At 40.9% G+C, this 14,242-nt stretch overlaps 2 protein-coding genes across 2 annotated transcripts; one reads left to right on the top strand and one right to left on the bottom strand.

Moving 5' to 3' along the window:
- The first annotated feature begins 2,927 nt into the window (after positions 1-2,927).
- On the top strand, positions 2,928-6,266 carry LOC124114895 (myosin, essential light chain, adductor muscle-like). Its single transcript, XM_046475691.2, has 2 exons — positions 2,928-3,031; positions 5,219-6,266. The coding sequence occupies exons 1-2, from the start codon at positions 3,029-3,031 to the stop codon at positions 5,735-5,737; spliced, it is 522 nt and encodes a 173-aa protein (XP_046331647.1). The 5' UTR covers positions 2,928-3,028; the 3' UTR covers positions 5,738-6,266.
- Positions 6,267-10,346: 4,080 nt separating this feature from the next.
- Positions 10,347-13,925, bottom strand: LOC124114896 (myosin, essential light chain, adductor muscle-like). Its single transcript, XM_046475692.2, has 2 exons — positions 13,795-13,925; positions 10,347-11,292 (listed from the first exon to the last, which is right to left on the bottom strand). The coding sequence occupies exons 1-2, from the start codon at positions 13,795-13,797 to the stop codon at positions 10,774-10,776; spliced, it is 522 nt and encodes a 173-aa protein (XP_046331648.2). The 5' UTR covers positions 13,798-13,925; the 3' UTR covers positions 10,347-10,773.
- Between the last annotated feature and the right edge of the window lie 317 nt (positions 13,926-14,242).

The following is a 14,242-nucleotide window of genomic DNA, read 5'->3' as shown; positions in this document are numbered from 1 at the left end:
TAGTTTGATAGCATGATCGTTCACGAATATCCTCGCTACGACCCATCCTTGTGAACAAAATGAAGAAATGCACATCCAAACTATGGCAGTATCGACTCGACCCGTGTCTAGGCTGACAGTGACAGTCTACAGCAATCTATGAATGTACCTTAGTGTCTATTTGACACACCTGAATCACCTTTAAATGAACGGCCAATTGATCAGTGATGACTAAAACATTAAACCGCCACAGGTTCATAAACAAATTTCGAAGTCTCTCTTGTAATGTTTATCGTGTCGGCCATTTTGATATCTTGTGCTTGATGTAAATGTATTACGACGCGCTGTCATTGTGACTGAGTGTCGCATTGTCGCAAAGCTCATACGTTCATACAGTTTGGCCCTCACCCTTTTAAGGTTCATACTAAAATGAACTCACACAAAGTGAAAGTCAGTTATTAAAGAAACTCTTGGAATGGACAGAAAATGTTCGAAAACCAGTCTCCGGTTGGTTACAAAAGATAATACACAATTCTTTGTGCTCCGCGTCACCTACTGCTAACAAACGACTTATAATATGTCGCACACGAGATTCTTGTCTCCAACACTCAGACTTCATTCCTGTTTGTGTTTTGTTTAACGCCGCATTCAGCAATAATCTGCAATACACATAATAGATTAAGGACTGCAATAATATAATATGTCGGAAGTTAGATTAAGGACTGTAATACACATAATATATCGCAGGCCCAATCAAGGACTGTAATACGCATAATATATATCGCAGGCTAGATCAAGGACTGTAATACACATAATATGTTGCAGGCTAGATCAAGGACTGTAATACGCATAATATATCGCAGAATAGATAAAGGGCTGCAATACACATAATATGTGGCAGGCTAGATCAAGGACTGTAATACACATAATATATCGCAGAATAGATTAAGGACTGTAATACACATAATATATCGCAGAATAGATTAAGGACTGTAATACACATAATATATCGCAGAACAGATTAAGGACTGTAATACACATAATATATCGCAGGCTAGATTAAGGACTGTAATACACATAATATATCGCAGGACAGATTAAGGACTGTAATACACATAATTTATCGCAGGCTAGATCAAGGACTGTAATACACATAATATATCGCAGGACAGATTAAGGACTGTGATACACATAATATATCGCAGGACAGATTAAGGACTGTGATACACATAATATATCGCAGGACAGATTAAGGACTGTGATACACATAATATATCGCAGGCCCAATCAAGGACTGCAATACACATAATATATCGCAGGACAGATTAAGGACTGCAATACACATAATATATCGCAGGACAGATTAAGGACTGTAATACACATAATATATCGCAGGACAGATTAAGGACTGTAATACACATAATATATCGCAGGCTAGATCAAGGACTGTAATACACATAATATATCGCAGGACAGATTAAGGACTGTGATACACATAATATATCGCAGGACAGATTAAGGACTGTGATACACATAATATATCGCAGGACAGATTAAGGACTGTGATACACATAATATATCGCAGGCCCAATCAAGGACTGCAATACACATAATATATCGCAGTCTAGATTAAGGACTGCAATACACATAATATATCGCAGGACAGATTAAGGACTGTAATACACATAATATGTCGCAGGCTAGATCAAGGACTGTAATACACATAATATGTGGCAGGCTAGAACACGGGCTGTGATACACATAATATAAGGCAGGCTAGATCAAGGACTGTAATACACATAATATGTCACAGGCTAGAACACGGGCTGTGATACACATAATATGTCACAGGCTAGATCAAGGACTGTAATACACATAATATGTGGCAGGCTAGAACACGGGCTGTGATACACATAATATAAGGCAGGCTAGATCAAGGACTGTAATACACATAATATGTCACAGGCTAGAACACGGGCTGTGATACACATAATATGTGGCAGGCTAGATCAAGGACTGTAATACACATAATATGTCACAGGCTAGAACACGGGCTGTGATACACATAATATGTGGCAGGCTAGATCAAGGACTGTAATACACATAATATGTCACAGGCTAGATCAAGGACTGTGATACACATAATATGTCACAGGCTAGATCAAGGACTGTTATACACATGATATGTCACAGGCTAGAACACGGGCTGTGATACACATAATATGTCGCAGGTTAGATCAAGGACTGTGATACACATAATATGTCACAGGCTAGAACACGGGCTTGTTATTATATCAACGCATTCGATAATAGTTACCAACTTTCTATAACTCTTCTACTTAGGATAGACATGCAAACTAATCTCGCTGTTTTGTGTAACTCAACAAATCCATCAATACGATGTAAGAGGAAGCCAAAGTGAGCTCTAACTAATTGCAAGATATTGGATCTTGTACGGGGTGATATTACGTTATGCAATAGATTAATGTTTGTTTTAGCCACGAGGCATATTCATCAGCTGTGAATTTCTTTTCTATGTCCTTGTTTCCTTATTCTCTATTATTAAGAATGGTACTATTCAGTCAAACTTGTGTCTTCACTATATAGAAGCCCGAGCGAGGTTAACAAATGTCCAACGTAGTACTGTTTATAAACCAGAAAAATGTTAAATCAATGCGAACTTCTCACAACATCGATTTACTGACCCTATTCATTTCCACATACACTAATCCCCACCCCCCTCCCCCCATACCTACCTACATACACCAACCCCACCTCCTCTCATGATCACCCCTCCCCCGATCTATATATCAAGGCCACAGAGACCCCGACCGTGCATGCCCCTGCACATGCATAATGATATAATGTGTGTAATTACTGTATCCTCAATTAATGAACGGATTAGGTAAGAACAGCTGAGATACTTGCTACCACCTGGGCACCCCTCGTGCGCGCTACGGTCAAGGTAGGTATATATACAGACGCGTGCAGGAACAGTCACTACACCTACATTCACCAGTCAGACAGAAGCAGCTCACAGACAAGCAGCATGGTAAGTCTTGCATATTTTCACATATACTTTTATTATTCTTTTATGTTACAAATTAAAGTGATAATTATTGTGATAATCAACAACCGCTTATTGTTTTGACAGTCAATATGATAATGTTGATATTTAGAGACAGGCAACGGTAAGGCACTACATGAAATATATATGTTAACATTGTGCCTACACAATCGAGAGTATCGGTAAACATCATGAAAACAATACTGTTCAGCATTTTTTTGTGCATTCTCTTCAATCCAAAGTACATCTTGCTTGAAGAGACATGTGGGACTTGGGTATCCAGGAAACGTTCACAAATCTACGGTAAACTACATTTATAACGAACACGCTTATAACGAACTGACCGATATAACGAACTTATTTTTTAATCCCGGCCATTTGTTGTATATATGATTATATACGCTTATAACGAACTAAGGTTATTACGAACTAAAATCAGTGGTCCCTTTGAGTTCGTTATCACCGTAGTTTACTCATTTTCAAACATTAATCGGGGTACCTGTGGAACAGGTACTTAACGTCATCAGTGCTGGTTAAAGGTGAGGTGTTTTGGGGTTTAACGTCGCGTCCAAGATTATTGCGACGTGCATGCACGTGTGTGTGTGTGTGTGTGTGTATGTGTGTGTGTGTGTGGCTGCTTGTACTACTCCGGACTGATGCCGATTTATAGTGCTAGCACACTGAGTTACCATGCCGCAGTTTAACATGAATACCCCACTCATACACAGTATACTGACTCCGAGCCGACCAGTCCTTGTTTAGCCCCTTAATGCCGAGCGCCGGACAGGGTAACAACAAGTACCATCTTTTTACGTCTTTTGGTATGACGCGGCTGGGGATCGAACCCCGGACCTTCCGCTCTCCGGGCGGACGCTCTACCATTAGACCACGGAGGCGGTCAGTGCTGGTTAAAGATACATGACGATGATGTCATCATATTATATCACTCGGGATAGTCATGGTTGCCTCTGGTCCAAACAAGCTGATCAACAGGTCCACACAGGGCATCGGCTATTTTATGGTTCAATATGGTTCGTATATCAACTAGCCATGACGCGCCAGAGATGTCTGTGCTAATTGAGTTAGCAGTATACTTTTCATGATAGTATATGTACTAAACTTGACTCGTCCTGACATGGATGTTTAATAGGAGTCCAGTAATGTGTAGAGAAACCAAACTATTTTCTGTTGGCATTGGAACACATGGATTTCCAGTTTATGTCAGCATGGTAATAAATATTTTACGATTCTTTCCATGAATACACAATGCCATTTAGAAAGTGGTCAAATGTAAAAAATGTTATATTAAGGATCCCATTCTCTCAGTAAAGTACAGATTCTCATACTTTTGGGGTTGCTTTTACAGAGAAAGTGTTATCTCAAATATAACATTTGTTACTGTTGACCACTTTCTAAATGGCATTGTGTGTTCATAACTTTCGGCCATGGGAGCCTTGCCAATATACACTTACATAGACGGTACACAAGGTACGTGATCTAGGCTACCAGTTGTCGGACTTTTATTTTGTGGAAGCCTCGGTTGCTGAGTGGGTCAGATTGCTGACTTTGTTTGCTGGCGATTAGGTGTCTCACTCTGACAGCGTGGGTTCAAATCCTGGACGGGACTCAACCCCAACAGTGCTTGATTCTATTCATGTACAAAAATTGATTAGACTTAGAATGTAGAATGTGTAAACTTTCCAGAAAAAACGTATAATTTCCAGTGTTTAATTTGACAAAGTCCGTGTATGTAATACAACACACAAACCGCGCGTACTGCACTGTCCACTATATCTGTTTTTCATATTATTACAACATGTCAGACATGAACCAAGCTCACATATTTTCCTACTATTTTCAAAATAATGACCGCTCTACTGAACTTAACGCCGATGTGAAGGAATCCGTTTAAGTACTATAGTGACTTAATTTGGTGTCATAGCACACATATGAAATTCGAAATCACATAAGATGCTGTGGGTTTTCATTGTTATTTGAGACACTTGGGAATATGTACTTAGACTTGACACGAAGATTGTTTTCTAAGAATGAAGAAAATCCTGGGTGCTGGCGCATCGCATATTTTAATTTCAAAAGAAAATACATTCTGTTTTTCATATACAAATATATGATATAACAATTGTGCAAAACATTTTGAACTATTTCTTTTAGGCCTCCAAAACAGCGAAACCAACAAAGCCCACAAAGGCTGCGGCTCCACAAATAAAACTGTCCAAGGACGAGATTGAAGAAGCCACCGAAGTGTTTGACCTTTTCGATTTCTGGGATGGTCGTGATGGCGCCGTCGACGCTGCCAAGACCGGCGACATGTTGTACTGTCTGGGCCTCAACCCTACCATGACCACCATCATGAAGAACGGAGGTGTGGAGAAGTTTGGAGAGAAGAACTACAAACTGGAGGAGTTCCTGCCCATCTACCAGACCGTCATGCAGATCAAGGACACGGGCACCTACGCCGACTTCATGGAGGCTTTCAAGACATTCGACAGGGAGGGCCAAGGCTTCATCTCATCTGCTGAGCTGAGGCACGTTCTGACATCTCTGGGAGACAGACTGACCGACACCCAGATGGACGACATCATCAAGTGCACAGACTTGAGAGAGGATCTGGAAGGCAACGTCAAGTACGAGGACTTCATCTCCAAGGTCATGGCCGGACCTCCAACATAATCCTCATGTCAACGCCATATAATTTATTGTTAGTAAATTGGTCATATGATCTGATATTTTATCATTGAAATTGAAATTATTGTCATTATATGAAATTAGTTGTCACGCATGCGCTTTGTAGATTTAATGTGAAGCTATTACGTTTGTGAGTTAATAAGTCATATGTCTTGGCAGTTTATCACACAAAATTGCTTTGATTGCACTCAAATATGTCGTAATACGTTTAAGTTCAGAATCAAAGATAAATCTCTGCCACATCGAGCATTGTCATTGTATGGAATTAGTTGTCACGCAAGCCTTTTGTAGATTTAATATGAGGCAATTAGTCTTCATTTCCCCGTTATTGACAGCTGGTATTACTTCTACTCAACCGTTATTAATATAAATATAGTTTTGTATCGTCTAAACGTGCTACTTTTAGTGCGTTGCAATCATGCCCGATTAATGCTGAACACTAATTATGTTGATGCATCGCAGACGCTGGATATTAAATTGCTTCAGTAATAAATTTATTCGAACTTAAATTCTTGACGTTGATAATTTCCCATCGTTATTACCTCATGAACATTCAACCCAATTCAAATACAAGGCTGTTTATCCTTATCCAACAAGACACTTACATCTATACACGTTTATTTCCGTTTTGTGTATATCATCTGCATTTTTAGATTACAACAAGACCATTTCTCTGCTTTGAACAGTATTCTAGTTATATCTTGGTGTGTCAGCTTGATGTGGGAGGACAGCCTGAAGTGAGGGATTGCCTGAGAGTCGGGCCGGGCTATTACTCCATTCTCGGCGACCATACTACCATTATTGATGCAACATGCACACATGACATTAATGAACAATCACCAACCAAAAATGTGTACTATAATTAAGTGATTCGGAGTAAATCGCTTGAAAACCAGAATTTGGAGCTGTGTGGAAGCGTCGCTGATCAAGGTAACATGTAAAAGAGCAATCGTTAAACGAAATAGGATTTGAAACGTATCAAATACGTCTAGCTATCGTGACACAAATTTCGGCAGAACGTTTACATTTATAGGATAGCACTAAGAAGATACCACTTAATAATGTGACTGATCATCGTATTAACACTGGACACGTTGGTTAAAGTAGACTTCTGCTCCCCATACTCTCAACAGTCTCACAAGTTTTTGGACCGACTTGGCCTGGGCTGTCAAAATCAACTATAAACACACAGATGTATTATCAAATGTGTTTACATCTATAGATTAGTTTACTATCTATCTATATACCACTTTATAATGTCACTGATCGCTGTATTTAAAGAAACAAGGTGCTCAAAGTGAAGCCCTTTTCCCTCTACATTCTCAACATAGTCTCTATCAGAAGTGTTTGGCTTGTGTTGGGTCCGACTTGGCCCGGGCTGTCAAAATCAACTTTAAACACACATATGTATCATCAAATGTGTTTACATCTATAGACTAGTATTATATCTACTTATATTACAATTTATAAAGTCACAGTACATTACATTGAAGACCGCCTCCGTGGTCCAGTGGTAGAGCGTCCGCCCGGAGAGATCCCTGACCGCGTCATACCATAAGACGTTAAAAGATGGTACTTGTTGTTACCCTGTCTGGCGCTCGGCATTAAGGGGTTAAAACAAAAGACTGGTCGGCTCGGAGTCAGTGTACTGTGTCTGAGTGGGGTATTCATGTTAAACTGCGGCATGGTATCCCCGTGAGCTAACACTTTAAATCGGCATCAGTCCGGACTAGTAGAAGCAGCCACACACGTGCATGCACGTCGCTATATAAGTGCAATAATCATGGACGCGACGTTAAACCCCATTTCACCTCACCTCACATTGAAAGAAAACTTATCCGTCAAAGACAAACTCTTTTACTGTAATTTTTTAAGAAAATCTCTGTCAGAAGTGTTCGTTCCGACTTGGCCCGGGCTGTCAAAATCAACTTTAAACACACAGATGTATCATCACATGTGTGAACATCTACAGATTAGTATAATATCTATCTATATACCACTTTATTATGTCTCAGGTCGTAATATTTAAGGGAAACAAGGTGCTCAAAGTGAAGCCCTTTTCCCTCTCCATTCTCAACATAGCCTCTATCAGGAAGTGTTTGGCTTGTGTTGGGTCCGACTTGGCCCGGGCTGTCAAAATCAACTTTAAACACACAGATGTATCATCAGATGTGTTCACTTCTACAGACTAGCATAATATCTACCTATATACCACTTTATTGTGTCTCAGGTTGCGGTATTATAAAGTAAACAAGGTGATCAAAGTGAAGCTCTTTTCCCTCTCCATTCTCTATCTCCGGAGGGGTTCGATCCCCGGCCGCGTCATACCAAAAAGACGTTAAAAGATGGTACTTGTTATTACCCTGTCTGGCGCTCGGCATTGAGGGGCTAAGACAAGGACTTGTCGGCTCGGAGTCAGTATACTGTGTCTGAGTGTATAAATCGGCATCAGTCCGGCATCAGTCCGGACTAGTACAAGGAGCCACACACACACACGTGCACGTGCATGCACGTCGCTATATAAGTGCAATAATCTTGGACGCGACGTTAAACCCCATTTCACCTCACCTCACCTTTTTTTGATACGAAACAAAATAATGCCTTGTGTGACACCCTAATCGGGATCAAAATGATCAGACAGGGTAGAACCGACGCGGACTTGAAATTGCTTGTCAGTTAAAGACTTGAATTTAAATTGAGGCGTCCCGTGAAGATTTTGGGTTAGAGTAGATCTTCAGCAACGCATGCATGTCGTTAGAGGCAATTAACGGGATTGGGTACTCAGGCTCGCTCTCGTGGTTGATGCATGTCCTGTATCCCATTTGCCTGGATCTATCCTCAAGATGCCAAATTATTGGATTGTCTGTACCAGACACGATTATCTACAGACCGCCGTCATATTGCTGAGTGTGGCGTAAAACAACAAACAAACAAACATACTGTTACGCAAGGGCAAGGGAGTCGCGCGATGGTGAGTGGGCGAATGCAGATATTTTACGCTCGCATCATGTAGTCTGCATACGACGCCCGAGAACACCTGGCAGAATAGCAACACATGCATATGCAGTACACCACATTTAAAGGAAACTCATTCGCTAAAGCACTTTTACTGTATTTTCTCAAGAGAATATCTTTAGCATGTGTTTGCCGCGACTTGGCCCGAGCTGTCAAAATCCACTTAAACCCCATATGTGTATAATGACATGGATTCAAATCTGTACATTCGTATCATATCTACCAATATACCACTTTATAGAACCCTTTTCCCTCTTCTTTCTACATAGACCCAACACAAGCCGAACACTTCTGATAGAGAATGAAGAGGCAAAGGGGCTTCATTTTGAGCACCTTGTTTACTTTAAATACCTGTGATACTATAAAAGTGGTATATAGGTAGATATTATACTAGTCAAAAGATGTGAACACATCTGGGCCCACTTGCACAAAGCGATCTTAGCGCTAAGATGATCGTAACTCCCATACTTAAGCATAGGCTTACAATAGTCTTAGCGCTAAGATCGCTTTGTGCAAGTGGTCCCTGGTGATACATCTGTGTGTTTAAAGTTGATTTTGACAGCCCGGGCCAAGTCGAACCCAACACAAGCCAAACACTTCTGATAGAGACTATGTTGAGAATGTAGAGGGAAAAGGGCTTTACTTTGAGCACCTTGTTTCTTTAAATACAGCGATCAGTGACATTATAAAGTGGTATATAGATAGATATTATACTAATCTATAGATGTAAACACATTTGATAATACATCTGTGTGTATAAAGTTGATTTTGACAGCCCAGGCCAAGTCGGAACGAACACTTGTGAGACTGTTGCGAGTATGGGGAGCAGAGGTCTACTTTAACCAACGTGTCCAGTGTTAATACGATGATCAGTCACATTATTAAGTGGTATCTTCTTAGTGTTATCCTATAAATGTAAACGTTCTGCCGACAGATCGAAATTTGTGTCACGATAGCTGGAAGTATTTGATACGTTTCAAATCCTATATCGTTTAACGATTGTTCTTTTACATGTTACCTTGATCAGCGACGCTTCCACACAGCTCCACATTCGGGTTTTCAAGCGATTTACTCCGAATTACTTAATTATGGTGCACGGTGTTGGTTGGTTGTTGTTCATTCATATCATGTGTGTATGTTGCATAAATAATATGTAGGTATGGTCACCGATAATGGAGAAATTAGCCAATACAACCTTGGCCCGTCCCGGCCCCGCCCGACTTTTAGGCAGTCCCTCACTTCCGGCTTTTCTCCCACATCAAGCTGACACACCAAGATATAACTGGAATACTGTTCAAAGAAGGGAAACGGTCTTGGTGTAATCTCGACATAATCTAAAAATGCAGATGATATACACAAAACGGAAATGAACGTGTATGCATGTGTTCCTAGATGTAAGTGCCTTGTTGGATAAGGATAAACAGCCTTGTATCTGAATTGGGTTGAATGTTCATGAGATAATAACGATGGAAAATTACGTCAAGAATTTAAGTTCAAATAAATTTATTACTGAAGCAATTTGATATCCAGCGTCTGAGATGCATTAACATAATTAGCGTTCAGCATTTATTGGGCATAAGTGCAACGCACTAACAGTAAGACGTTAAGACGATACAAAGCTATGTTATTAATAACGGTTGAGTAGAAGTAATACCAGCTGTCAATAACGGGGAAATGAAGACTAATTGCCTCATATTATATCTACAAAAGGCTTGCGTGACAACAAATTTCATTCAATGACAATGCTCGATGTGGCAGAGATTTATCTTTGATACTGAACTTAAGCGTATTACGACATATTTGAATGCAATCAGAGCAATTTTGTGTGATAAACTGTCAAGACATATGACTTATTAACTCACAAACGTAATAGTTTCACATTAAATCTACAAAGCGCATGCGTGACAACTAATTTCATATAATGACAATAATTTCAATTTCAATGATAAAATATCAGATCATATGACCAAAAACGAACAATAAATTATATGGCGTTGACATGAGGATTATGTTGGAGGTCCGGCCATGACCTTGGAGATGAAGTCCTCGTACTTGACGTTGCCCTCCAGATCCTCTCTCAAGTCGGTGCACTTGATGATGTCGTCCATCTGGGTGTCGGTCAGTCTGTCTCCCAGAGATGTCAGAACGTGCCTCAGCTCAGCAGATGAGATGAAGCCTTGGCCCTCCCTGTCGAATGTCTTGAAAGCCTCCATGAAGTCGGCGTAGGTGCCTGTGTCCTTGATCTGCATGACGGTCTGGTAGATGGGCAGGAACTCCTCCAGTTTGTAGTTCTTCTCTCCGAACTTCTCCACACCTCCGTTCTTCATGATGGTGGTCATGGTAGGGTTGAGGCCCAGACAGTACAACATGTCGCCGGTCTTGGCAGCGTCGACGGCGCCATCACGACCATCCCAGAAATCGAAAAGATCAAACACTTCGGTGGCTTCTTCAATCTCGTCCTTGGACAGTTTTATTTGTGGAGCCGCAGCCTTTGTGGGCTTTGTTGATTTCGCTGTTTTGGAGGCCTAAAAGAAATAGTTCAAAATGTTTTGCAAATTTTTTATATCATATATTTGTATATGAAAAACAGAATGTGTTTTCTTGTGCAATTAAAATATGTGATGTGCCATCATCAAGGGTTTTCTTCATTCTTAGAATACAATCTCCGTGTCAAGTCTAAGAACATATTCTCAAGTGTCTCAAATAACAATGAAAACCCACAGCATCTTATGTGATTTCGAATTTCATATGTGCGCTATGACACCAAACTAAGTCACAATAGTACTTAAACGGATTTCTTCACATCGGAGTTAGATTAAGTAGAGCGGTCATTATTTTGAAAATAGTAGGAAAATATGTGAATTTGGCTCATGTCTGACATGTAATAAAACCCAGAAAAAGTGGACAGTGCAGTACGCGCGGTTTGTGTGTTGTATTACATACACGGACTTTGTCAAATTAAACACTGGAAATTATTCGTTTTTTTCTGGAAAGTTTACACATTCTACATTCTAAGTCTTATCAATTTGTGTACATGAATAGAATCTAAAAATGTTATGTTTGGGATAACACTTTCAAGCACTTTTGGGGTTTGGGGTTCGGGATTCGAACCCACACTGCCAGAGTGAGGCACCTAATCGCCAGCAAACAAAGTCAGCAATCTGACCCACTCAGCAACCGAGGCTTCCACAAAATGGATGTCCGACAACTGGTAGCCTAGATCACGTACCTTGTGTACCGTCTGACAAGTGTATATTTTTTGGCAAGGCTCCCATGGCCGAAAGTTATGAACACACAATGCGCTTTAGAAAGTGGTCAACAGTAACAAATGTTATATTTGGGATAACTCTTTCTCTGTAAAAGCAACCCCAAAAGTATGAGAATCTGTACTTTACTGAGAGACTGGTATCCTAAATATAACATTTGTTAATTTGACCACTTTCTAAATGGCATTGTGTATTCATGGAAAGAATCGTAAAATATGTATTACCATGGTGACATAAACTGGAAATCCATGGGATCCAATGCTAACAGAAAATGGTTTGGTTTCTTTGCACATTACTGGACGCCTATTAAACATCCATGTCAGGACGAGTCAAGTTTAGTTCATGAAAAGTATACTGCTAACTCAATTAGCACAGACATCTCTGGCGCGTCATGACTAGTTGATAAACGTTTATATTAGGATCGGGGCGGTCGGGTAGCCTGGTGGTTAAAGCGTTCGCTCGTCACGCCGAAGACCCGGGTTCGATTCCCGACATGGGTACAATGTGTGAAGCCCATTTCCGGTGTCCCCCGCCGTGATATTGCTGGAATATTGCTAAAAGCGGCGTTAAACCATATTCACTCACTCAATCATTTATCTTATGATCCCATTGAACCATAAAATAGCCGATGCCCTGTGTGGACCTGTTGATCAGCTTGTTTGGACCAGAGACAACCATGACGATCCCGAGAGATATAATATGATGACATCATCGTAATGTATCTTTAATTAGCACTGACCGCCTCCGTAATCTAATGGTGGAGCGTCTGCCCGGGGTTCGATCCCCAGCCGCGTCATACCAAAAGACGTTAAAAGATGGTACTTGTCCGGCGCTAGGCATTAAGGGGCTGGTCGGCTCGGGGTCAGTATACTGTGTCTGAGTGGGGTATCCATGTTAAACTGCGGCATGGTATCTCAGTGTATAAATCGGCATCGGACAAGAACAAGCACACACACACACACACACACACACACACACACACACACACACACACACACACACACACACACACACACACACACACACACACACACACACACACACACACACACACAAACACACACGCACGCACGCACGCACGCACGCACGCACGCACGCGCACACACACACACACACACACACACACACACACACACGTACATGCACGTTGCTATATAAGTGCAATAATCTCCGACGCGACGTTAAACCCCATTTCACCTCACCCTTAACCAGCACTGATGACGTTAAGTACCTGTTCCACATGGGAGGTACCCCGATTACTGTTTGAAAATGAGTAAACTACGGTTATAACGAACTCAAAGGGACTACTGATGTTAGTTCGTAATAACCTTAGTTCGTTATAAACGTATATAATCATATATACAACAAATGGCCGGGATTAAAAAATAAGTTCGTTTTATCGGTCAGTTCGTTATAAGCGTGTTCGTTATAAATGTAGTTTACTGTAGATTTGTGAACGTTTCCTTGATACCCAAGTCCCATATGTCTCTTCAAGCAAGATGTACTTTGGATTGAAGAGAATGCAAAAATAAATACTTAACAGTATTGTTTTCATGATGTTTACCGATACTCTCGATTGTGTAGGCACAATGTTGACTTATATATTTCATGCAGAGCCTTACCGTTGCCTGTCTCTAAATATCAACATTATCAGACTGACTGTCAGAACAATAAGCGTTTGTTGATCATCACAATAATTATCAGTTTAATTTGTAACATTAAAGAATAATAAAAGTCGACGTGAAAATATGCACGACTTACCATGCTGCTTGTCTGTGAGCTGCTTCTGTCTGACTGGAGAATGTAGGTGTAGTGACTGTTGCTGCACGCGTCTGTATATATACCTACCTTGACCGTAGCGCGCACGAGGGGTGCCCAGGTGGTAGCAAGTATCTCAGCTGTTCTTACCTAATCCGTTCATTAATTGAGGATACAGTAATTACACACATTATATCATTATGCATGCTCAGGGGGGTGCACGGTCGGGGTCTCTGTGGTCTGGAAATATAGATGGGAGGGGTGATCATGAGAGGAGGTGGGGCTGGTGTATGTATGTAGGTGGGGGTGGGGTGGGGTGTGTGGGGGTGGGGTGGGGTGTGTGGGGGTGGGGTGGGGTGTGTGGGGGTGGAAATGAATAGGGTCAGTAAATCGATGGGTTGCGACTTTGGGTTGCGAAGCCGTTTGCCACAATTCATAGTTTGTTTTTATG

Source organism: Haliotis rufescens, unplaced genomic scaffold (genome assembly GCF_023055435.1).
Source record: "Haliotis rufescens isolate VD_foot unplaced genomic scaffold, xgHalRufe1.0.p SCAF_109, whole genome shotgun sequence".
Lineage (NCBI taxonomy): Eukaryota > Metazoa > Mollusca > Gastropoda > Lepetellida > Haliotidae > Haliotis > Haliotis rufescens.
The sequence above is the reverse complement of the archived record's forward strand: the minus strand, read 5'-3'. Positions and strand labels throughout refer to the sequence as shown.